General features: G+C 38.3%; 1 protein-coding gene across 1 annotated transcript; it reads right to left on the reverse strand.

Annotated features, from left to right (window-relative positions):
* Positions 1-21: 21 nt before the first annotated feature.
* hnf1ba (HNF1 homeobox Ba) lies at positions 22-11481 on the reverse strand. The gene is given in 11 exon segments (XM_042739270.1): positions 22-699; positions 2931-3049; positions 3138-3317; positions 3396-3522; positions 4208-4368; positions 7469-7494; positions 7673-7743; positions 7745-7862; positions 7949-8219; positions 8630-8829; positions 10982-11481. Coding segments are annotated over 11 exon segments (1659 nt in total). The 5' UTR covers positions 11347-11481; the 3' UTR covers positions 22-678.
* Positions 11482-25764: the final 14283 nt, after the last annotated feature.

A 25764-nucleotide genomic window follows, 5' to 3' on the forward strand; every position in this document is an offset into this window, starting at 1 on the left:
AGGCTTGCAGGGAGATCAATAGGTTCAGGTTTTGCTTTAACATTTATCACACTTTTTAAGATTTGACGTCAACATAGTAGTCAAAAAAAGTCTGAAATTGCATATTCCAATACGTCATACCTGTTCCATAGATTGTCATGTCGTGAATCACAGTTTAGACAGATAAAACAGCACACCACATGGACAATCGAATATTTACATCCTTCATACTAACGATATAATAATTGCTTGTATTTACATTCAACTGTACAGAACATTGTCTAAGCGTTGTCAGATTTCACGGAAGATGTCTTTGCATCAGATACACGTTACAGAAACTCTTACAGATGCTTCTTACATTGGCTGATTGTCATTGTATCCACACAGTTCTACTATAATGTCTTCACTGAGCACATGGTTTTCTTCTCCTTGTATCTGTAGCTTTGTCTTGTGTTTCCTATTGGTTTGTTCTTCAGGATCACCCATGTTCCTCAATACTGTCACTAAAAGTGTGTACCCTTGTTGATCGAACAACCTAACAGTGTCCGTTCTCGTCAGTCCTACATCCCCTGGTTTATTGACGAACTCTTCATCCAGTGTGCCGCTTGCTCACACTTATTATGGGTTTCCACAGATACGGGCGCAATGAGGGGGAATGGAGGTGGGGACGATGTTCTCGGCGTCAAGGAAGTCAGGTGCTCACCAGGCCTGAAGCGGACACTGTAAAATAAAGATAGAAAGAGGAAACAGTCACATAAGCATTCTGTAAGAATGTGGAATTTCCTTATCAGCCACACCTGACCAAATATACACCTCATCCCTGTGCGTTCTTTCCCATTGTACCCAACGTTTTCTCATATTGTTTGGGTGTTTTTGCTCTTTCTTTGGAGAGGGAGAGGCAGGTGACCCTGTCGTGACCTGCTGGCCGACAAACAGCCTCACCTGATAAAGATGCCGGCCAGCTGCTCAGACTACACTCATTAGATGCAGGTCTCCAAATGGAGGTGAGTTTTTGTGGTGGAAAGCTCAGCAAACAGGAGGGTTATAAAGACTAAGCATGGTTTGTAATGTCCTCCTGAGCGCCCACTGCACCGCCCAGTCCAAATACAGCAGGCTGATAAGAGTTTGAAATTGCTCTCTCAGTACTGGGGGGGTTAAGGAACCACATACTTGAAATATCTAAATGCTGTGTTTCCATTTACCTTGCACAGGGGAAATATTTAGGATTTGCAATTTATCCAGAATTAAAGACAAGATGTTGATAAGTGGAGCACATGCTGGTAGGAAGTTCAAGCCGTCAGGATTGGTGCTGTCAGTGATGTGGCAGCGTGGGAAATTAGGCATGTGACTGAAAACTGCATTTCAGGCTAGAGCGGTCAGAGAGCAGGGGAAAAGGGAAGAGGTGTAATTACGGCATACACTCCCATCCACAACTGGAGAGCCGAAGAAGCTTGATGGCTTTGATTAACAGTGAGGATCATTTCCTGACCGCACTGCTAAACTGGACTCAGTTAAGTGACTTTGCACTGAGATTAAGGAGATTAAGTAAGAAAGAAAAAGAAATGACAAAGAAAGGGAAAGGCGGTTTCATCAATCATGCCGTGCTCAGGCTGGGATCATGGGTGACTGACTGGTCAAGCTGTTCAAAGGAAATAGGAATTCTGAGGAGTAGCCACACGTCGACTCGCTTCACTGATTGAGATGTGCAACAAACCTGGCCAAACAAAAGCCAGCAAAGCAGGTTGGGTTTGTGCACAGATTGAAACCACATTGACTGAAAAACTCTACATCAGTTATATTCAGCCCACTCTGGAAACCTGACACTGATCACAGAAATGCTGATATAAATGTTGTTGTTTAGCCTGATGAGCATTGCCTGAAAGCAATAATTTGCGTTACATCAAACATACATTAACATTAAACTTTACTGAGAGCATCTGTGACACATCTCAATTATCAGAATATAATTTAGCCTTATTTCATAAATATAAAAATGTGCAATCCACTGACTCTCACTACTGAGACCGATTGTAGATTAAATTTAAACATGCGCAAATTTTAGATTTAGTAGAGTCTGTCCTAGTGGAAACTAAATAAATGAAAATGTATTTGAAATTCATTTATTTCATGCAGAGTACACTACAGATACATCTACATATTTATGTGCTTAATAAAAAAACCCTGCAAATGTACTTAACTGGTATACTTAAAGTCTGCTAAATTGGAACAAGTAATGGTAACACTTTATTTTAAGGTATCCTCGTTACACGTACTTACTACAATAATAACAATACGTTCTGCATAATTACATGCAAGTAACCCTAATCCTAACCCTAACCATATAGTAAGTACATGTAGTTAATTAATATTACTCCGAACTTAAATGTATAATAACACTGTAACAAGGAGACCTTAAAATAAAGTGTAACCTACCTAATTTTGTACTTGACGCACTTTAATTGTGAGTAAGTAGTGTTGAAATCCAACTAAAGACATACTTAAGTGTATTTGATTGTGTAAAAGTTGAAGTATGGTTTAGGCACACTTTAAATATCTTGTATTTAAAGACAGATATTATTCAAAGATCATACAATCCTCATCAATAGTGACATTAAAACACATTGTAGGCTTAATATTAAGAAATGTGCATTGTGCACAAGTAGTACTCAAAAAATTATAGCAGACAAGCAGAAACTGAAATAGATGAATAGTAGATGGCTTAAAAGGTTTGTGGACCATGTAATTAGTATCTTTGGAGCATTAATGAAGCTCACAGTTTACAATTCCATCTCACGTGGCTTTATTTCCCAATAAGAAGCACGCAGAAGCCTCACTTTCCATTTGTAGGACATGCAGATAGACATGAGAACCCACTGAATAAACCAATCAGCTCTGTTAGAGCGGATCCAAGAGACATTAATGCATGTTGGTGAATGTTGTGGATGACTGACCTGTTTGCTGGAGGACATTGAGCTCAGCGTACTGAGGCTGTTGGCGTCTGTCACCACCATGGAAGGGGGAAACCGAGACGAGTGAGAATACTGGGGCAGCTCCTGCTTGTGTGGGTACACTGTGAACATAACAAACAGACGGTCATTTGAAAGTCTTGAAAATGAATTGATCTCGACTAAATGAGTAGCCAGAGGAAGTGGACTGACTGTGTGAGTGTGAGACAGAGGCCATGAAGGGCTGCTGGCTCATGTGGCCGGGTGACTGTTGCATGAGCTGCTGGTGTGAGACATTCATCTGCTGCGAGAACTGGACCGGCTGTAATGCTGCCAGACTGCCTGCAATGCTGTTGATGACGGGTACTGTCTGCGCCTGTGACGTGTTCAAACCTGGATGCGAGAACAATGACGTGTCGTGAAGAATGCATGAAGAAGCTGAAATGGAAAGCAAGGTGGTTGGATACTCACTTTGTGCAATGGCCATGACTCCAGAAAGGGGCATTATGAGGTTGGGGGTCTGTTGGTGCATGTGGTGGGATGCATGGATGTTGGTCAGGGTGCTGACTGGAGGAAGACCTCCGCCAGAAACCGAGATCTGTGAAGAAAATGCACCAACAGAATGACTCGAATGCTTCCCTCACAACTGTTTCAACTGTACTCTTATCTTAAGAAGGTATCTGAGCCCTGACAGAGACACAGAGCTTTATTTGAATAAGCCGAGTTGAGAGAAGGCCATGCTCAGACAACCGTCTGACTTTTCAGATAAGCTGCTGTCATACTCCCTTCCTCCTACCCTGACTTCTGCCTCCCGTTGACAGAAACGCACCCTAAACCATGATGAATTTGACCTGTAGTGTAACACAGCAACCTTGCCAGAAAAATTAATGCACAGAAAATCGTCCTGAAACAAAAAGCTACATAAGCATCTCACCCAACTCAAACATTAGTATTCAGATAAGCAACTCAACTGAGTGCCGGTGTCACTCAACCGACAGAGAACAAGCACAACTCCACCCTTCCCCTCCTTTGCGGGGCATTTAATCAATACAAATAGAATGTTTCTTTGTCAGGTTTGTTGGCACAGCCATGGCTGTGCGCCTTTCTCACTACCACCGGCTAACATTTGCTAAGATTGGCCCTGCGGTGCACTGTGGGCCAAGGCCTACTGTCTGCCTCTGGGTTTAGCACAATGCAGTGTTTGTAAGCCCACTTTGGGTGAAGGTAATATCTGTGTCAAGAGCAGATGTGGTGTTATCTTATCAGGGCTCAGAAGTGCTCACCATCTTGGCATCAGGTGACATGAGGCTGTGGCTGGGGTCCAGAGCCCCAGGAGAGACCTGCTGTAACACTGACTGACTGGTTGACATGGCATTGCTGCTATGGTGGTTGATAGTTGTGGAGGAACTGACTTCACCAGGTCCTTGCTGGCTGTACCGGACACCTGTTGAGGGAGAAAGCAAGAGAGAAAATGGTCAGATTTAGTCTCCTGAACTGTCTCCGGTCTGTATCTGTTGGTCGCAGACAAGTTAGGGCAGAGCAAACAAACTGGGGCCTCTGCACCTGGTCCCTGAATGGTCAAGGTCATTTGAATGTCTGCAACTCTAAAACTATGCCCCGCTGACCCAGAACTTTATTGGAATAATATACGTCAGAGTCCAAACCTTCTCCTGGAGGGCCACCTTCCAGCACAGAAGAACCCAAACATTAAGGTCTTCTGGATTACCAGAAACCTCCAGGGAGGTGTGTTGGCCCTCCAGGAGCACGACTGGACACCCCTGATCTACGTGAAATAAAGCCTTATGAAGAAATTATGCTTAAATTCTCTTCTCTGTTTTATTTAATTTTTCAGTCCAAAAGATCTTCACTCCTAGATTCAAATAACAAGGTGACCAGTCAAGCAAGATGATGGCATAGCCAAAGGAAATACACCTTTATTTGTGACAGCCTCTTTCCCTGAGTGATGCACTGAAAAAAAGCCAAATGACTAGCAAAACAGCAAAAAAAAAAACAACAACAGAAATGTCTTATAACTAATCAATTGAACCCTCTGTTGTCTTTCATTGTGCAGGAGAACTCTGCAGACACAACTTTGTTCCCCTTTGCACACTTACGGCATTGCCATCTCTCTGCAGTGTCTTGTAAACACCAGCGCAGGACAATAAAGCACTCCATTGGGCCTACAACCTGCTCAGCACACAATGGGCCAGCAACCATAAACAGTCTTTACTTTACTACCGCTCACCCACTAAAAGTGTCAGGGAGAGAGAAGGCTATTGTCTGATTCCGTCAGGCATTCACTCTGACTGCAGGGATCTCCTCTCACGCTCAGTCATTTAGGTCTGCGCTGTCTGGGCCATGCTGACCAGCAGGAGGGCTCTGTTTCTCAGGGAACCAGGAAACAAAATACAACCTCTGAGAATGCGACATAAAAGTTACATGGAATGGTATCAAAAACTAAGTCTTAATTACGCTATTCAGAAAAGCAACCAATGCTGATTGCAATATCTAGACAACGTACAAGGCTATCAGCTGATGCGATCTTCTCAGAATAGCTAAGTATTGACTGATCAGTCGCCCTGGGTTGTGTTTCCTTAAAGCATTGTTTGCAACCTATGGTCGTAAGTTCCACTTAATGACAGAACTTGCAACCATTGTTGCTTTTGAGAAACACACCCCTGATCAACGTTTTGGTCTGTCACTTCTTATAAATCTGTTTTCTTTCGTTTAACAATGCGCTTTGTAATCGCCTTTTGGTATAGTTAGAATGAGATGTAAATGTAAAAATTGCTTCCTTGGTTAACCTTGGTTAAAGGGCAGAGGGCGGTGGGAAATCCTAAATGGGAGTGGTAGCAGTAGACTTCGGCAGGTATTAAAAGGTTCAGCTCTCCCTAGGACGCATGTAATATCAAAGCCTTGCTCTTCATCCCCAGGCAGTGCTCATTATAACATTGCCGCATATGAGAGGCCTCCTGGGTCTTAGCAGGACGTACGTGGCCTTTCAGCCTTTCCGTGTCCCCCAATAGACCAAGCAAGGACAGCTGAACTCTTCTGTCCTCTGCTTGTCCTTTGCTTTTACATTAAAGGGGGGGGGGGCATATTACTTAAAGTTTCCTTGCTCATAGGGTGACAGTCTCAAATGAAAGTTTCTTTAGTTTCAAAGATTAATAGCTACAGTTTTAGTGCTGATGACAACCACTCCAACATATTTTGCCTAGATAGGATCAAAGAGCATTCTGGAAGCGGCTTGCTTTCCCAATGGCACCACAACACAAACACAGGGAAGATCACAGCCGGCCCCCAAAAGCACATATCGGTTGACCTTCCAGCAGCAGCGAAATGGCATTTCTGTTATCAACAGGACAAACCAGAATCAATAAAAAAGTAGTCTCTCTCTGATCTGACCTAGTAACGACCTCTTTAACAAAACCTGGGTTGCGTAGTTTCCGAGAGGGGGGCTGAGTCCGGGAATTACCCGGTACCCTCCATACCTAGAGCAGAAGGGGCTCATCAGTCCTGTCTGGCCCAAAAAGAGCCAATAGTCCAGCAGACAGCTCCTGCTGTTCTGCTCAGAGCCCAGCCACTGCCTCTATAAAGGTGAGAGGGGCTTCGAGGTGTCCCTCCCCCTGGCCCAGCAGAGATAAATGAACCTTGGTTACAGTCACTACAGTCTCCTAATATGCCACATACAATAGGATACCCTGCAGGGAGAGGGTAAAGAGATCAGGGAAGAGGGGAGTCCCTTATCAAAGGCCTGGGAGATGTAGTAGTAGCCAAGCATTTTAATTGTCAATTAAGCATGCATAATACAGGCCATGCCCTGGCAACATGATGAGGAGTCCTGCTGTGCCATTCTTGTCAGGCCAGCTTCTGACACCAAAAAACAGCTGATGCTGCTGGCAGGGACACCTTGTAAGTCCCTCGACTAGGAGCACGGAAGAGAAGCCTGACCCCATCTCGTTCCTCCCCCTTCCTATCCAAATGAACACCCAACCTAAGGTCACTGACTGGTCAGGTGTGCAAAGGGAAACACCACACGCAAACAGACAAGCCGCTCATTGCCATGCCACAGGCCCAGAAACAAGCAACACACCCACAGCAGAAGCACTCAGACTCAAACATAAAAGAGCAACAATAGGTAATAAGCTTGTCGAGTCAAAGAGTGTGTTGCTTTTACTGCTCAAGTCTTGCCATATCAAACTAAGTCAATAAATCTTTCTGGGAACACAATTCATTAGATAACAGAGGAGTAGGGCCTGCAGTAAACCGCAGTGACTCTACAGGTAAAACTAGGCCTCGAGAGTGAGCTGAGCTGCATGACCCAAGGATGACCCTGAGTCCCGTCCAAGGGTGGCTGCTCTTTGTGTCTCACTCTTGCCTGCTGACTTCAGTAGAGCTGAGATTGCAGGTACAATGCAGATTGTTCTTGGTGTGTGTTTCAATGCTGGGAATAACAATGCCATTTGCTCAGCTCACTCTGTCACTCTCATTGATCACTGCCGCTTTCCCTCTGATCTCATCAACTACGTCATCTCTCCTTCAACTGCTGCAATGATGATGATCAAGATTGTCCTAATTATCATTGCCAGACAATACTGTCAAAACCACCAATAATTGTATTTTCAAACCTTTAGCCACATTCACAGGCTAATAGGAATATCAAATAATATACGCGAGATTAAAATGAATGTGTCAGTAGCTTTTTGTATTTTTTTTTGTGGAGTTTTTGTTTTGTTGTTGGTGATGTGGGGATGTGTGTGAGAGGGGGGTTTTGATTTTGTGTTTTTGTACTATATGTGTCATTAGTAGGCTTTTTTTGTGTAGGCCTCTTCCTTTCTCCTGTTAGCAAACCAGTTGTAGACTCGCACCTCCGTGACCAGGTTGGAGCCAAGCCCGTGAGATTTAGAAGGTGAGACTCCTCTCTGAAGGCATTCAGCTCTAAATATAGTCAAGAGAAACATATTAGCATAACTGGGATGAAAGTGAGGAAGTAGTTTTGACATTCATAGCAAGTCCATCCGTACCGGTTGCACTCCTCCACCAGTGCCTCCCTCTCCTCTTTGCTGGGGTTCTTCTGTCGTTCGTAAGCCTGGTAAAGGATCTGTTGGGATGCAGGTCCCCATTTGAAGCGGTTGCGTCTCATTTTCTTGCATGCAGGTTCAATGCCAGCATCGTCCCCTGACTGCCCCATGCCCTGCCCGGACTGACCGAACTCAGAGAAAAAAAGTAGCACCTGATCCTGGTCGGCTCTGTCGGACATGTTGCTGACAGAGCCTTGCGAGGCCTGGTTGAATTCTGAAACACAAAAATGAGGGATTTTGGTGTCACTTGCAAAATTTTCATATAAGCATTTAGGGTGTGATGTTACACCACATGTGTGATGACCTTTGACCCTTGGTCATAATTTTATATGACTGCACACTTTATATGTCATTGTGCTTTTTATGACAACATAAATACAAAATGGATGACAAAGGTGATGCAATAAGATTAAAAAATAAAAATATATAAATATAATCGGCATATCTCTAGAAAACTAAAACTGCATTATTTTGGAAAAAAGGAATGGGTTTTTTTTTATTCTACCGGAAAGTGTTGCTTGATACTGTTCAGTTTTATTCAGTTGAACCAGGAAGTTTAATATTATTCAAACTGTAAAATAGAAAACCGTCACATGCAGCAAGTAAACACAAATATTAACTTACGTCGCAAGATCTCCCGCTGTTTCCTGACGTACCAGGTGTAGAGCGCCGCGCGTTTCTGCGTTTTCATAGGCGTGCCTTTATTCAGGTGCTGCGACAGGTGCGACTGATTGAGGCCTGTCACATCCACCACCTCGCGCTGAGGAATATTGTGCTGCAGCATGTAGCCTTTGATCATGCGGGCCGCGCGCCACGGGTCCTCCCTGAAAAGACCGGAAACAAAACATAACACTCTCATTTCATATGATCTTATTAGTCTGCTTTTAATTGTTGCTTTCGCTTATTTTACATTTATGATAGCGTATTTATAATCTGTTTAACATGTTAAGTTCTGTAAGTGCGGTCAATTGTTCCCAGCGCTAATAAACAATCGTTCATCAGTGTATTCAAGGTTGTAAATAATTCCAAAGGTTAAAGACTTCATGGCGTGCGCGCAACTCAACCACTGATTTAATTACAAAAGGACAAGTTAGAGACAAGTAAAGGATTTAACGGCAGCTGTATATTGTTCACCAAGAACATCATAAAGCCATTTCAAAACGAAATACTGGATCCTAAAATGTAGTTCAACATGGTTTTAAACGTTGCTTTCAAGAGGAGAAAATTCTGCATCAGTCGAAAATGGTTGGTTTAAATTAGAGAACGAATATGATATGACTTTTAAAAGTGTTAGGTTATCTAGGTTAAATGTAGCTTAATAAAAATGCAAATAAGGTAGGCCTATTATGATATTAGCTTCAAAATAATATTTTTTACTCATCAATACAAAGGTGCTGGATATAACTTTATTCATAATACTTAATGAATAAAAAATGCCGTCCACATACAGCTACATTTATAGTGAATTTGAAGTTAATAAAAAAGAAAATAGGCTATATAAAAGAAAGAAAGAAAGAAAGAAAGAAAGAAAGAAAGAAAGAAAGAAAGAAAAAGAAAGAGAATTACTCGGAAACATCTGAGTGTGTATGGTTAAGATTGTTATTAATTCAACAAAAATAATTATCTATTAGCCTACCAACTATATTACGGATATAAAGCGGTGTAATGTTTATTAGGATATTAAGTAAAAATCAGACTCAAAATGTAGGTAGCCTAATAAAACGAAGAAAAGCGAGCAAAGCATTGTCGAAAAGCGGCTATTGAGGTAGGCTACATTAAAACGAAATAAGGTCTTACCATTTTTTAAGCTTAGGCTAAACTCCTGAAATCTGTCCAGACGGTTTGATTTGGAGACTGAAGAGACATATGTCTGTGAGCGAACTTGCTTTATAACTTTCGACAATGAATAACCAGATCTCCATTCACGCTAATCATTCGTCACTGTGTGTCTTTCAGTTGATGATTTATAGGATAAAATTAATAACTCAACTCCACGTGCTTTAGTTTTGATTTTCATCTTTATTTCGTGACGTTGACACTGCTGAAAAGATTATAGAAAGATGCTGAAGTATAAAAAGATTAATATTATGCAATTAGATTTTCATTTATAGGCTATCCGGTGTGATATTTTTGCAACTATTGCTTTTAAATAAACTAGACTACATTAAAATAGGCTAATTATAGTGACAAATAATAGTAATAATGATAGCTAGTAAAAACCAATGTTTCTGACGTGGCCTAAAATTCTAAGAAATCAGACACAGTGCGCGCGTTTTTCTTTTCTTTCGAGAGCGCAGAGGTTAATAATAAATAGATCTTCTTTAGTTGATATCTCTCGAAGCTAAAGAAATAACTCACGTAGATAATTAGTAACCAGAATGTGAAAAGAGGAAACACTGGCGCGTGCTTTTAAATTTGTAAACACCGGTAGGCGAAGTAGATTTATCTTTTCAGGAAAAAAAACATCACTGAATTTCAGGCAAATGTTGCGCTGTTAAAATGTTTTCTTCGGTATATTATAACTACATATTTGGTTCCATCTATTTAACCTGTCACAATAATTTCTGTTATTTATAGTAGCCTAGGCTACTTAATGTTATGGGTTTTCAGTCAGTAGTATAATTAGCCTAAATTAAAAGTGGTGTTTTTTTTTTTTTGTTTTTGTTTTTTTTTAAAAAAGGTTTTGATTTTCAGAGGCAATTAAACTTTTCTATTTTAGTGGATTTTTTTTTACAGTATAGCGCGAATTAGTTTTTAGCTATATTATCACATTTTTAGTGAATGTGGATTTTCTCATGATATTAATAAACGTTCTGTGGGCCTATTTAATCCTAATGTAACAGTAACAGTCGGCCCTTAACTGCATTACAGTAGCTACAATGTCAGTTCAGCTACTCCTTGCTTGTTTTTTTTTTTCACATGTATCTCTTTAATTTGTATATAGAGCAAGTGATAATAGCAGAAGCAGAAACTTACGCCAGCATTCGCTCGATCTCTGCCCTCTGCTCCGCTGCTTCCTCTGTGTTCTGAGACTGCAGCTCTTTCAGGATCGGAGGTGTATCGAAATCATCCCCGTCCTCTGAGCCCTCGTCCCCTGATAACTTCCCTTTACCGTGTCCATTGGTCAGCGTGTGAAACACCGGCTTTGTATCCGTGTCACTGAGTCTGGAGCCGGAGGGGGACATCTGCAGACTGTCCAGTTTAACTCCAAAAGCGCTCGGGCTCGGGTCCAGGTCCTCCAACGCTTGCAGAAGCACATCTTTAGTAACTCCAGAGTCCAACAAGGCGCTCAGAAGCTCCTGTTGCAGAGATGTCAACTTAGAAACCATTTTTGCAAACATCTGCTACCCAAGGAGGTATAAAGAGGGAAATGCAGTAGCCTATGTGAAATTTCCCCTCCTCACGCCTCCAGTGAGCTCCTCCGAAGACACCTGCTCTGAGAAGTTAGGCCACTTCCCTGTCGGACTGAACGATATAACTTGCCATGATGCTTCCAGAGGGCAGGCGATATAAAATATGGTAATGAGTGGGAGGCTGCGCAGGGCCTTTATGCAAATGAGCTGTCCTGGGCCATATTGACTGTTTACACACTGCCTGCTATCAGCACAACTCTGAAGAACTTTGGACTCTGTCGACTTTGGTTAATGCACGCTATAATAATAATAATAACAACAAGTTTACAACTATAAGAATATTCTCCTGTTTATTGAATTTAGCTGTATAAACCCATAGGTCATAGATGCCACTTGGATCAGATGACAAACATCAAGTGATGTTTCTGTAATCAAACAAATTATGGTTTATATATGTTAAATAATATTTAATCAAAATGTAAGTTAAATAAATTAATGCATTGATTGATTAGGGTACGTCTCAGCACATCAAACTATATCTGTTCTCAATCAATCTGGAAACTTTTCTTAATGACAAAGTAGGCTATATCACCAAAAATCAAGGTAAAAGTTAAAAGCTTGCAAAGTAATGTAAATATAGGCCTAAAGTCACTGAGCAAAGCACTATGTGCACTTTTCACTTTTAAAAACAGTAAAACGTTTCTTAGAAGAATGATTAAATTGTTTAGCCATATTTCTGTAAATTCATTTAAAAGTGCGAATATGATCAAACTTGATTTATTTTGTCCTATCAGTTGCCTGCTGAAGTGAACAGAAATGAAAAGAGCTTCTTCTTTTTTTAGATAATCAGAGCACTTTCAAACAATAGATGCAAACTGTGATTACAGTTTTTTGTTTGTTTAGATTTTATTCAGGCTATTTATTTTTACAGTATCAGTTTTTGTGTATTTATCAATAATCATTCATTTACTTAATCAAACCTCCCAAAACATATTTTAAGCCACATAAAGACTGGACAAGTAATTGTCTCATGCCTTCTTTAACCAGCTAACAACAAATAGTTTCAAACAACAAAAACTGTTCATCCAAAAAAAAGGAAGAAGAAGAAGAAGCAGCTTAATCAGTGTTGAAAGATTGACGTAGAACATATTAACACCACAAAATGCTAAAATGCTTGCCATGCTGAAAAGAAAAGAATCATATTGGTCTTAATTGGTCTCTTGATCTGGGCTGCCTTTCTCAAAAGCATTGTAAGCTTAAGTACATCATACACCCATTGAAACCAATGGAGCTACGATCAACTTAAGCTGTGCACGACGCAGCCCTGCTCAGTTAGCTGCATTGGACACTTGTTTTGGACACTTCTCTCCTGGTAAATTTTTTCTTAATTGATTTAAGATGATTTTTCAGAACTGAGAAAAACATGATGCATCGCTAACAATTTGCATTATTAATAACCATTCAGATGAAAAGCACAAAACTAGCTAGTCATACATGCACCAGTGGGGACAGTTTGAATATGTGTTGTGGAGGGTTGTGGAGCAGTTGGAAGGGCAGTAACGGTGCATGCAAATACTCATTTACAGCCTGACTACTGCCAGGTGCCCAAGTCTCACTCCATAACTGACACTCATGATCCCAGGAACACATGATCTTAGAGACATCCGACATTAGTAAGTCTGGAGAAAGAGTAGTAGAGAAAGACAGATGAACAACAAAGTTTCTCTACTGAGTGCTACTCCTAACGATTCCTATGAAGAGGCTGATATTTGAATATAGATCTGATATTTGTTAATGAAAACGATGTGGTAAAGGAATAGCGATAGCTTGCCGATCATTTTCTTTTGTGTACGTAGTTATAGGCTGTGTGTTGGTACTTCCGTGATTTGTGTTATACTGTATACTCTCAAAAATAAAGCTTCTTTATTGCCATTGATGGTTCCATGAAGAACCTTTAACATCAATGGAATCTCACTGCACAAAAGGTTCTTCATTTTGGAACTTTAGATTTTTAAAATGTGTTTCACACTAAGAAAAAGAACGGTTCACTGAAAGGTTCTTTTAGGAACCAGAAATGATTCTTATGGTGTCACTGCATTGTTTTGGAACATTTATTTTTAACACTGTAAGTCATTTTAAGAAGAAACTATTTGGTAAAAATGAAAATGTAAAGTGATTTCTAAAAATCATCCGATTTCAAAAGCAAGTTGAATCCGGTTTAAGTCAGTTCTTGGTGGTTTCAGTGTGAATGGAATGAAGCAAGAGGTTTTAGGTTAACTATAAGCATTGCAGGTTGACCCAAACTGTGCTTGGCAGCCATTTGTATGTGTGACCCTCCTCCACCCTCAGCCTCCCTCCATCACAGTCTGGGGCACAGAGCGGAACGCTTGGAAACTTTTTGGGCGAAAAGGGCAGAGAAGGTATGGTGTGTGTGTGAGATTCAGCAGCCGCTGATCATGTCTCGTTCCACACAGTAACCCGGACCTTACCCCCAGCATGCACCCTCCGACCGTTCCACTCTACTGAAGAGCTTGTTTTTCTTTTGAAACTACTAACGTGTTGTCTCATTCTGGTTTTGTGGTTAATTATGCATTTAAAAACTATAAATTTGGCATCCAAAGTAACTTAATTAACCTGAACTAATAAATGTAAAAGATTCTATTTATGTGACTTACACTGTAAAAATTTTTTTAAGAAAATATATTTATATATATATATATATAATATATATATATATATATATATATATATATATATATATATATATATATATATATATATATATATTACTATAGGCACACTATACCATTCAAATGTTTTGGGTCAGAAATATTTTTTAAAGCTGTTTTTATTTAATCAAAAATAAATTAAAAACAGCAAAATTGTGAAATATTATCATAATTTAAAATAACTCTTTTCTATTTGAATATACTTTAAAATGTAATTTATTCCTGTTATGCAAAGCTGAATTTCCAGCATCATTACTCTAATGTCACGTGATCCTTCAGAAATCATTCTAATATGCTGATTTGGTGCTAAAGAAATATTTCTTATTTTTATCAGTGTTGAAAACAGTTGTGCTGCTTAATATTATGTAAGTTTTTATTGCCACTTTTTATTTTATTTTTATATTTAGTTTAATGTTGTATTTGTCCTTGCTGAATAAAATCAGTAAGTCTTATAACTAAATAAATAAATTAATAATAAAAATAAGAAGAATAAGAGCTGCTAGAAAAATGATTCTCACACTGAATTTTTCAGTATATCTTCATATTCTTTTTCTTTTTTCTTCATATCAAGAATATCTTCATATTCTTGACGAATATGTAATTTAAAAATGGCTTATATGCACTGGAAGAACAAAAATTAGTAAAAAGCATATTTGACCAAAAATCAAAAATGGTCAATTCAGTGTAAAACACTTCAGCAAGCTATTATTGGACATGGCAAACATTTTGATATGAGAATCCTCAGCTGATTTAATACCTGGGAACAGTTGATGGAGATGCTGTTACTGTGAAATGTTCATTGAAGCATGAGTGCCGCTGATTAAGAGCCCAGATCTGATTGGATCAGAGTTTCCACTGAAAGCAAATCAAGCTTTGATCTGTCCCAGAGGAGACTTGGCAGCCCTCGGTTGTGTTTCATTTAAGGATCAATTTTGCATTTGACGGATTTCCTAAAACTGCAGAAATAAAAACAGACACAAATCAAACAATAGCTGTCATAACATAACGGTGAAAAGCTATAAATTCAATCTATATAGCAGATAATTTGGTTATGAAGCAATGTCAGAGTTCATACTGAATCTGACACTTTTCTGCATGAGACTCTAAAATAGATGTGAAATCAGTCTAAAATGACCAAAGCTTAATACACTGCAGTTCAGATTGCAGGTTCTCCTCCCTCTGCACAAACACAGCCTGTGATTGGCCGTGTTGCTGTTCAGCGTGGCTCTCTCGGTCTCGGGCCTTGACCGACTGACTGACACACTGTTGACTCAGTCAACACACACTAGAGAGTAAGTGTGTACACTTTTCTTGAATGATGCCCAAGACATGAATGTCTCTTTGTTGTGTTTATTCTTACAAGTACTAGACGTGTGTGTAGGGCCAGTGAATCAAATGCCTTTATTTGTTAAGTCCTGTCCAATCGTACTGGCTTTGAGCTTGCTTGGTGAATTATTGGCAAGGCAAACCACTTGTTGCCTTTTCTGCCTCCTATAGAGTTTCTTTAAATTCTTCATATGCTTCAAAAACTGATTCATGATTGTGACTCTCATTCTTTCTTGTGGCACGCAGGAATTACAACAGGTGTTAGGAGTCAAATCCTTTCGCAAAAGATGAAAGCTCACATATCTCAGAGACAATAAGGAGAATTACTCTGAAGATAAATAAATGAAGTTGGGTTGGGAGGCATCTATGGGGAAACCCGGTCTCAGTTCAGGGTCAGGATGGCCTCTTTAGCTCCTCATCAGGGCTCCATGACCCCATGTGTACACCTCCCTTTCCTTTTTGCCTGGCCCACTGCAATTCTGAATCATTACATCAGTTTTAGAGTAGCATTCACAAGGTTTTTACTAAAACAAGCATGTAATTCCCGGCAGTTTGTGCTATTAAACATGCTCTACTCCTGAGATGAACATTCAGGTTTGGCTGTAAAATAGGCTTTATTTAAAGGAATAGTGCACCCTTAATAATAATAAAAAAAAATGGGATAAATATTAATTAAGATTATTAAATGCTTTAGAAATGTTAGTTTATGTCAGCTAGTGTAGTACAACCTTAAAGGGTTACTCCATCCCAAAATGAAAATTTTGTCATTAATCACTTACCCCCATGTCGTTCCAAACCCGTAAAAGCTTTGTTCGTCTTTGGAACACAATTTAAGATATTTTGGATGAAAACCTGGAGGCTTGAGATTGTCCCATAGACTGCGCGATCCTTGTGGTGTGGATGACACAGAAGAGCATACACAGCATAGCATACGCTTACAAAAAGTGTTCCTGTCACTTCATATAACCCAGATTGCACGTCTGATGGCAGATGGAGTATTCTGACGACGACTTTCATACCTTTTAGGGACCTTGACACTGTTATTTACTTGGCAGTCTATGGGACAGTCACAGGCCTCCTGGTTTTCATCCAAAATATCTTAAATTGTGTTCCAAAGACGAACAAAGCTTTTACGGGTTTGGAACGACATGAGAGTAAGTGATTAATGACAAAATTTTCATGTTGGGGTGGAGTATCCCTTTAAGTGTAACCAAAAATAAAAACTTGCAAGACAATGTGCTTATAATACATAAAACATTTGATGGATTATGCAACATTATCATGTTTGAAATTGATAATCAAGATTAGAAAAATTATGAATCAACCTGACACTAAACATTAATTTTCGTGGGTTCAGATGGACCCTTTTCACAGACTGTGATGATGTTTCCATAAACCTAGTAAAGTTTTATATTTTAATTATTCAAAACTGAATGTGCATTTATAATTCTATAGTTTGTGTTTTAGAAAACTAGTTAAAGCCGCTGTGTGAGAGTTTTTGACAGCAAATTTGACATCTTTCTTACTCAGTCTCTTTATATTTTTTGCCTCTTTTGGAAACAGAATTGTGGATTTTCTTATGTTTTCGAGAAATGAGAGAAAAAAAAAACAATTTGTTGTAGTTTCTGTTTACCACTATAAAAGTTTACCCAACTCCAACGACTTCTGCTTCTGAGAAATCCCAGGAAATGTGAAAAGGCTCCATTGTTTTTAAAGTCTTTGACCAACCCTGGACGTCCTCAAGAGATCAGGCATTTTGCAACGGATAGTTCAAACAGGCTGGAAACTAATCGGCACAGTTGAAGCTCAGTAGTTCTGCCGGTGGAGAGAGGTGTGAATGTTGAGTCCTGTCCACCTGACTAGAGCTGGGCAATTCATCAGACAGCTGGCGCTCAGGTTAATAGCTCGCGCATATTCAAACGGAATGACTCCGAGAAAACAAATGACCCAAAAACACACATGCAGACACACTGAGGCATGAAAGCAAGGAAAAAAGACGCCAACCAAATCCCATTTCGTCCTCCAGCATAGAGGTGCACATCAATGATAGTGAAAGGTCACACAAGACAAATGTGTTCGCTTGGTTTTGTTTGCTGTGAGTGGTTGGAGGTGGAGGACATTCACTTTCCATATTGCGACTTTATTCATTTAAAGCTTCCACAACATTCTTTGGTTGTTGGAATAAGGATGGTAGTATAAATCAGGTTTGTGTGTCATAAATGAAACTCAAACTGATAGAAAAGGAGATACAGTATGTTTAGTCTGCCAACACCCTGCCACTCCTAAACATTCCAGCCGTAAGAAGGCCAAGGCCTCCGTACCTGCCACAGGCCACAAGACTGCATGTGTGTGTGTGTGTGTGTGTGTGTGTTAGGTAGTCATTAGTGTTCCCGGTGTGCTGCGTTTAGTGGCGATTTGCATGTTGAGGGGCAGTTTTAAAAGTTTCGGTAGTGTGGTGGAGTTTCAGTGCTTTTTACACACTGGCTTGTTGCATGGATCTGTCTGTTAAAGTTTCACTCACTAGTGCCACCCAGAGGTCAGAGAGAGAAACAATCAATTAACAACAGATAATAAGCAAATAATGTAAAAAAAAAAATTTTGGACAATGTTATTTTTAAGTCTGTATCTCAGTGTTATTTTACTATTATTTATATACTATTATAGTATTTTTTATTATTTTGAATTAGCATTGAGTTTTATGTTTTTAGTTTTTATTTTAATTTTAGTTCATATTTTAGTCATTTTGTTATGCGGTGTTGTCACTTTTATTAGTTTTGGAGCTTTTAAAAATATTTATGTACAGCTTTAATTAAATTGTATTTAGTTTGAGTTATTTTTGCACTGCAGCTTAAAGATTTTATTTCAGCTACACTGAAAAAAAAAAATGGTGTAGATACAATTTTCACTCAGAAATAGCAAGTAATTTTCACAATTAATTACCAAGAATTTTTAAGTAATGATTGAAACAGTATTTATTTATTTATTTATCTATCATACTCCAATAATATTTATTTACAAATTTTAAAAAAATCAAAAACATATTTACAGTGTAGTTGCAGGCAACATTTCAAAAGTTTTTTTTTTTTTTCATCTAATATTTGTATTTTATTTAAGATTTATTTCAAATACTTATTTTAATATACTAAAAAAATGACTTAGAAACATGTGAAATTTTGAAGTAGAAAGAATGATTTTTGTACTTTTAATTATCTTCAAATACAACTTTGAAGCATCATTTTTTTACAGCATATTTTAGTTAACAATAACAATCCTGGCATGTATTTATTTATTTATTTTTTTAAATGCATTAAAAATGCAGCTCATACATACATGTACCTCTTCTATGATCAGCATGTTTTTATTTCTGATTTAAAATTAATTTTGATATTTTAGGGGTGGGGACATAAAGTCACAAATCTCAGGGTGATATCATAATGAACACAAAATCTTGCCACATGATTTAAGGCATCGTTCTTAATATCTGATGGGCAAGTTATTGGATTCACCTTAAATTCTGAAATCAGGCCTAATTTTTCCTACGACTGGATCTCCAGATCTTTTTGCAGACATACTGAAACCAGGTCCTTGTGATTTTGATCCGAAATTCACTCAATGTCTCCACCCCCCAGCAGCCACCCAATACACACACACACACACACACACACACACACACACAATTAAACATTCAAAGGCAATTACCTGCATGGGTTCCTCTGCGATTAAGGCTTGGTTTGGAGCCGCTTCATTAATGCAGCGGCACGCAGGACGGCCATGAGGAGTGGAACACTCTTACCAAAAACCTGCAAAGAGTTTTCACAGAAGGGATGCTAATTAAAAATGATCTGATTTGTTACTTCACTTCTTTAGTGTTCATGTAATCTATACAGACAAGCCCCAAAATTAGACAAGTTCAGATATTGATCAAAACTGTTTAATCCATTTATTTATGTCCATTTATTCAATTTAAATCCAATCAAACATACCATCTGGATGTGAGAAGTCTAAGTCTGAAGCCTGACAGGCTTCGCAAGTAAATATAACCCTTTGTGAAAAGTTCAGAAAGATGCTTTAACAGCCTCCTCCAACAAAGGGCACTGAACCATCAATTGTACATGTCTTCTGTCGTTTATAGGCAATAATGGCATAGCCTACTTTTATGACAATGTAAAAGACAGCAATATTTTGTATGCAGCATGCAACTTTTATGTTTTTACACCAGCATTTAGTCCTTCACTAACTTAAACACATCTGACAATATGATTTTTCCAAAGTAAGAACCGTTGTTTGTATTCCTATAATTCTATATTGAATATTTGGTGTTAACAGTTCTGACTTTGGTTTGGTTTTCAAACAGTTATTTAATTCATGCACACATTGTTTTTCTCTGTCATCATGATATAAACCTCCTGATCCTAAACAGGGTCTCGTGGGTTGCTTCTTATTGCACCTATTAACTGCGCAGGTAAGCCAAAACACCACAGAAGTGTCAAGATTTTTTTTTCTGTCAGCAAATTGTCATCCTGTTCTGACGGCAGCAGTAGCAGGTTATCTATTTCCTCTTTATTTAATTTTTTTGCTGGTGTTAATGAATAACAGATAAGGTGAGGAATCAGCACATTTCCCTCTAGCTCAGACACTAATCAATGTTGTTGCGGCCGGTGTAAGACAGATCTAAATGGAGGTATTGTTTTATGTGCTTCACTGTAAACTGTCCACAGCTACAACCCACACAGCAGTATTCAGGCTTATCTGAAACACAGTATATGGTATCAGACTAATGAGAAAGGTTAAGGTGCTGGTTAATAGTACATATTTTTGAACATGACTTTCACTAAAAGTTCAGAGGAAAATAATAATAATTAATAATATTATTATAAAAATATAATAATAATAATAATAATAATAATAATAATAATAATAATTAAAAATGAACCTAACTGAAATACATTAAAATAAAAAAAAATATTTTCATAATAAAATAGTAAAATTAAACAAATAATAATAATTAATAAAAATAAAGTAATAAATTAAAAAAGTACAAATATTTTTATTGTTTTTTTACAATATAAATTTCTGCATACTTATGAATTTACTTATAATACTTATGCATTTGCCTTTAAATATTAGAAATAGATTTTGCCATCAAGTGGATCACCATATTTACAAAGTTTGTGGCATCAAAAACGATTAAAAAGTACCTTGTTTAGGACACATCAAATGCAGGATGTATCAACCTTAATCCCAGATGTTTATCCTAAAAATTTGAGGACACAAAAAGTGAGTTACAAATTGTTCACAGATACATTGAGATATCTGACTTTGCCAAGATGAATCTCTTTCCTGAATCTCTAGAGGAATCTGGAGTGTCGAACAAAATATCTACATTTTGTCTATGTATTTGCAGGGACTAGGGAATCACCTTTTTATTTTATTTGTCCAAAAAAAAAAAAAAAAACACACACACACATCTAATATCAGACAACACAACCAGGTTGCATTACTGGTGTCAAGATGTTGAGTGTATCTGTTTGGCCCGTTCTTTCGATGCCCCCCTGAGATCTCAATCTTGTGCAAATACCTGGCAAAATGCCACCTAATGTTAAACCCAAAGTTATCCATTATTTCATGAGTAAAGAGAAAAACTTCACACTCAATCAACCATGGCGTCTTTCCTGACATCTCGAAACACCTTCGCTCCCCTCGACATCATCACACATGGATTCATTTACCACTTTACACTTAATGTGCTGTCACGTAAAAATCAAAAAAGTGCCTAAAACAGATGGGTGTTTGCACAACAGCACCTAAAGTGAGAAAGAATCGATTGGATCTTATCAAAGGGAGAATATTTGGACAGTCTTGTTGTGTTTGATGTTGTCACTATGGTGCTGGTGGCCCAAGCCGGCCTCCCTTTTTCAGAGTGGACTCTGCCTTTTGTCCCTTTGCCTCTCCGTCTCCACGGTCCTCTGCTCCTCCGCTAATGAATTCATCTGCACATCTCCTTTCCTCAGCCAGCACATTAACCCCGACCACTGAAGCCATCCTCATGGAAAAACGGTCCCTCTCCAAGCATGGAGAGGTGCATCGGATTGACCTTTCCACCTCGAGCCCTGGCTCTGAGTCTCGGCCCATCTGCATTTCAACACAGTACCAGCGCATACTCAACCTCCTGCCCCTCACTCACTCACATTGTCAACAGCCCATGGGGGGCTCAGAAACTGCCCTCCTGGGTGTCCCGACTGCATGCCATCATATCGTTCACTACATTCAGGAATGAAGTTGTGGAAATGCTTGGATGATTTCTGTGTTTAAGAACGAGGGAATGAAACTGAGAGCCACTGACTTGTTCACCTCCCAGACTGATACTGTACTGCTTCCCAAACCCCCTGCTGAGATGGTCTACAACAGTTAATATGAGTTCAGTGATTTGATAACAGATGATTCATGAACAAATTACTCTAATGAGCCCAATCTTTCAGTAAATCATAAACAAACAGCACAACCAATGCGATTGCCAAATGAATGAGTCGTCTCAGTCGGATCTTTTAGTGATTCATATAGACAAACCGCAATAGGCGCAGTCCAATTGCGAAATGAGTGCAAGTGCAGTCTTTTAATGATTCATATATAAAGTACGTCACATGCAGTTTTATTTCTGAATGAATGACTCTTATGAGCCCAATCTTTCAGTGAATCGTAAATATAAAGCAAAACCAGCACATAGACAAAGCTCATTAGGCACAGTCTGTTTCTCAAATAAATTACCCTTCTGATTTGGGTCTTTTAGTGAATCATAGAAAAAAAGCACATTAAAGGTGCTGTATAGGATTGACACCGAGTGGTTGAACTAGGTATTGCAGTCCAAATTCAAAATATTGGAGAGGGTTTTTTTTTTCACCCAGCCACTCCTCCTCAGACTTGACACATGCAGGTTGCCAAATTGACGACTCTAACTGGAACCAGCGCACTTGATGATGAATGAAGTGAAATATACTGTGTTTTCCACCAACTGGCAACCCAGGGTGCCGAAATACAATTGGGTAAACTGGCAGTGGGAGGGTTTCACAAACCAAAACAGAGACCGACATTCAGGCCCGGAACGCATATTTTCAAAGGAGAATAACTGACTGTAGCATTGTTTTTCAGATAAACAAGTATGTTAACTTAGCATGTTTCTTAAATATCTGCAATCAAATTAAGGTATTTTTATGCTTTAGTAGAGTCAAAATCTTACATACAGCACCTTTAAGCGCAGATTCTAAAAAATGAAAAGTGGAAGTGCAGTCTTATAATGACACAACCACCAGTCAGATTTCCAAACGAATGACTCTTACGAACCAGATCATTCAATGAATCATAAATAATGAAAGCACCAAGTGCAGTCAGATTTCTGAATGAATTACTCTGAGACAGATCTTTTAGTGAATTACAAACAAAACGTGACAGGCACAGTCAAATTTACAAATGAATGACTATTACGAGTCCAATCTTTTAATGAATCATAAAGTAAAAAAAATAATATAGTGCAACAAGTACAAGATCACCCTGATTTTGAACAAATGATTCTTACGAGTTGGTTCATTTTAGTGTATCAAAACAATACAGTGCAGACAGTGTAGTTCATATAATTATATAAACTAATGACTGCTATGAACCACTAATTTTAGTGAATCAAATACATATAACTGTGAGTCTTTATGGTTGCTGAATGGTCGTTTACATGACAATGTAAAAAAAAAACAACAACAACAACAACACATTTTTGTATTTATATTGTTATATAATGTGGTCTAAAAGCCAATTATTGGATTAAATTTATATCACTTATAACAAATATTTTAGATATTTTATATATTAAGTAACAATATTTTTTCTCAAAAATACTAGAAAAAAAATCAAGATCAAGTTTGCATCAAAACATGTCTGTTATGTTATGATTCAGGTGTGCAATGCACTATATATATTTTTGAGCTTCTTAAAAATACTAAAACTAATATTAATTGAACTTTAATCAACTTTAATCATTCAATAAAAATTTAATGGTTCAATTATGTAAAAAAAAAAATACTTTTTTTTATATATATATTTCATAATATTTCAAGACAAATCTTATATATCTCATTCCTCAGATTCACCACAATGTTCTTTTTGGATTAAACCTTAACCAGTTCATCCGTCTCCACACTGGCGCAGTGCAAACATGAGCGAATGACTTAGCAAAGTCTGGGGACAGAGAGAGAAGGAGGCCCTGCGGCCAATCGCTCAATAAGCGTGGAACGAAGCCCAAGTTTCTCAGGAACACTCATAAAGCATTGCGCAGCTTTACAACCCCATTGCTCAACATCACATGCCTTGAGAGAAGGGATATTACCTGAGATAAGGTGAGAGGGATCAAGCTTGGCACCAATCTGACCTCTCCCTCTATTCCTCCTCACACACACAAACTCAGGGAGTGGGACGTTTTCATAGGGGGCTTTCGGACCCCCCAGGGCTTTCTGAATGACATTAAAAGTCAGGCACTGATGCACAGTAGCTATGTGACGTATTTGCTAAAACGAGCTCCTTGTCTCTCTGACCCCGCGACTATAATATGTCTTGCTGGAAAGCAGTCGAGAGCAAGATGTTTTGCCGAAATCAAAGAGGATCAGTGTGGCACCACAAGGACTGTGTCACTTGTAGATTCTATAAATCATGTCTCGGTGATAAGCTAATTGCCTTATCCTTGACAGCAGCTCACTGAGAAAGCAATAAAGGGGCAGGATTACAAGACGTAGAACCATAAAGAGCAGGCCGGCAGTGGAGAAAGAGGGAAGGAGAATGATGAAAGACTGAGAATTGAGAGAAAAGCACAATGGGAAACTAATGTTAAGAGTAAAACAGCAAAAGAGGATCTTCAAAACTGATGAAAATGTATGAGTGAACGCATTAAGTAATGCTATCAGGATAGTCTAGGAGATTCAGGAAGTAACTATTCCTTCCTGGTGGAGCGTGGAATAAAACTCAAGAGGATAACAACTTTCCATCAAGAGTGCCTCATAAAAGACTGTGTGCAGCACCTTTACCCTGTTTCCTGTATAGTATCACTGACACTGCTGGTCAAAAAGATCTCAATAAACTTAATTTCTTCAAAGATTTGGGGTCTGTAGAATTTTTTTTAATGTTTTTGATGTCTCTTATACTCATCAAGACTGCATTTATTTAATCAAAAATACAGTAAAACCAGTAATATGGTGATTTTTACAATGTTAAGCTTCTATTTTGATATATTTTAAAATTTAATTTATTTCCGTGACGGTAAAAGGTAAATTGCTGCTCATAAGATTTTCCTGTTTATCATAAATGAGTCTCATTACTTTGGAATGTGGAGTGAAAATGAGGAAAAATCATGTGAAATGAACTTCAGCTCTCAACATGAACCACAAAATGGGACCAAATAACTATTAACAAAATTGAAAAACATAATATGTTGCATTATGGGTATAAGAGGATCTCTCCTCTGTTTAGTGGCGTTTACAGGTCCGGTGTGTAAGTGTTCAGCCTGACTGCCTCAGACATTTCCTGCATTGCTTTGTTAGGCCTCATGGCTGCCACTCAATTTAGAGCAAAGCTATTAGAACAAACTGCTCTTGGGGGCACAAAGGTAGATTGGGCATGACGTTAAGAAGCTAATCGTCTAAATTTCCCTTGTGCAAGGACAAACTTTGAAGAACAGGGACAAATGATCCAAAATGGAAAGAGCATCTTAAGGAGTTCATGAATGTGTCTTTTAATCTAAATAAAGCTAGATTTTGTTTCAAATAAAAGCTATTCTTTTTAACTTTCTATTTTACATTTTAAAAAACAATTCTCAAAATGCATCAAAAATACAATAAAATACACAAAAATAATAAGCAGCATAACTGTTTTCAACACTGATACACTGATAGTGTTTCTTGAGCAGCAAATCAGGACATTCGAATGATTTCTGAAGGATTATGTCACACTGAAGACTTAATGATGCTGAAAATTCAGCTTCGCATCACAAGAATAAATTACATTTTAAAAAAGAAAACAATGATTACTGTCTTATTACAATATTACTGTCTTAATTGTATTTCTGATAAAATAAATGCTGCTTTTGAGTATGACAGATTTTCAAAAATGTTTTTAAAAGAAAAAAAAGATGTCATGCTATTTGACACTTTTAAAAATAAATAAATAAATAAATACAAACTATGTGATAATTCTGACTGTCTGTATGATGATCTTATTCACTTTCTCTTCTGCCTCAAACAGCATAATTAGCCCCTTTTAATAAAAGAAGTGAGGAAATCATTAACTTTCCTGGGGAAATCCTGTCTGTCTTATCCTT

This window comes from Cyprinus carpio, chromosome B15 (genome assembly GCF_018340385.1).
Source record: "Cyprinus carpio isolate SPL01 chromosome B15, ASM1834038v1, whole genome shotgun sequence".
Taxonomy (NCBI): Eukaryota; Metazoa; Chordata; class Actinopteri; order Cypriniformes; family Cyprinidae; genus Cyprinus; species Cyprinus carpio.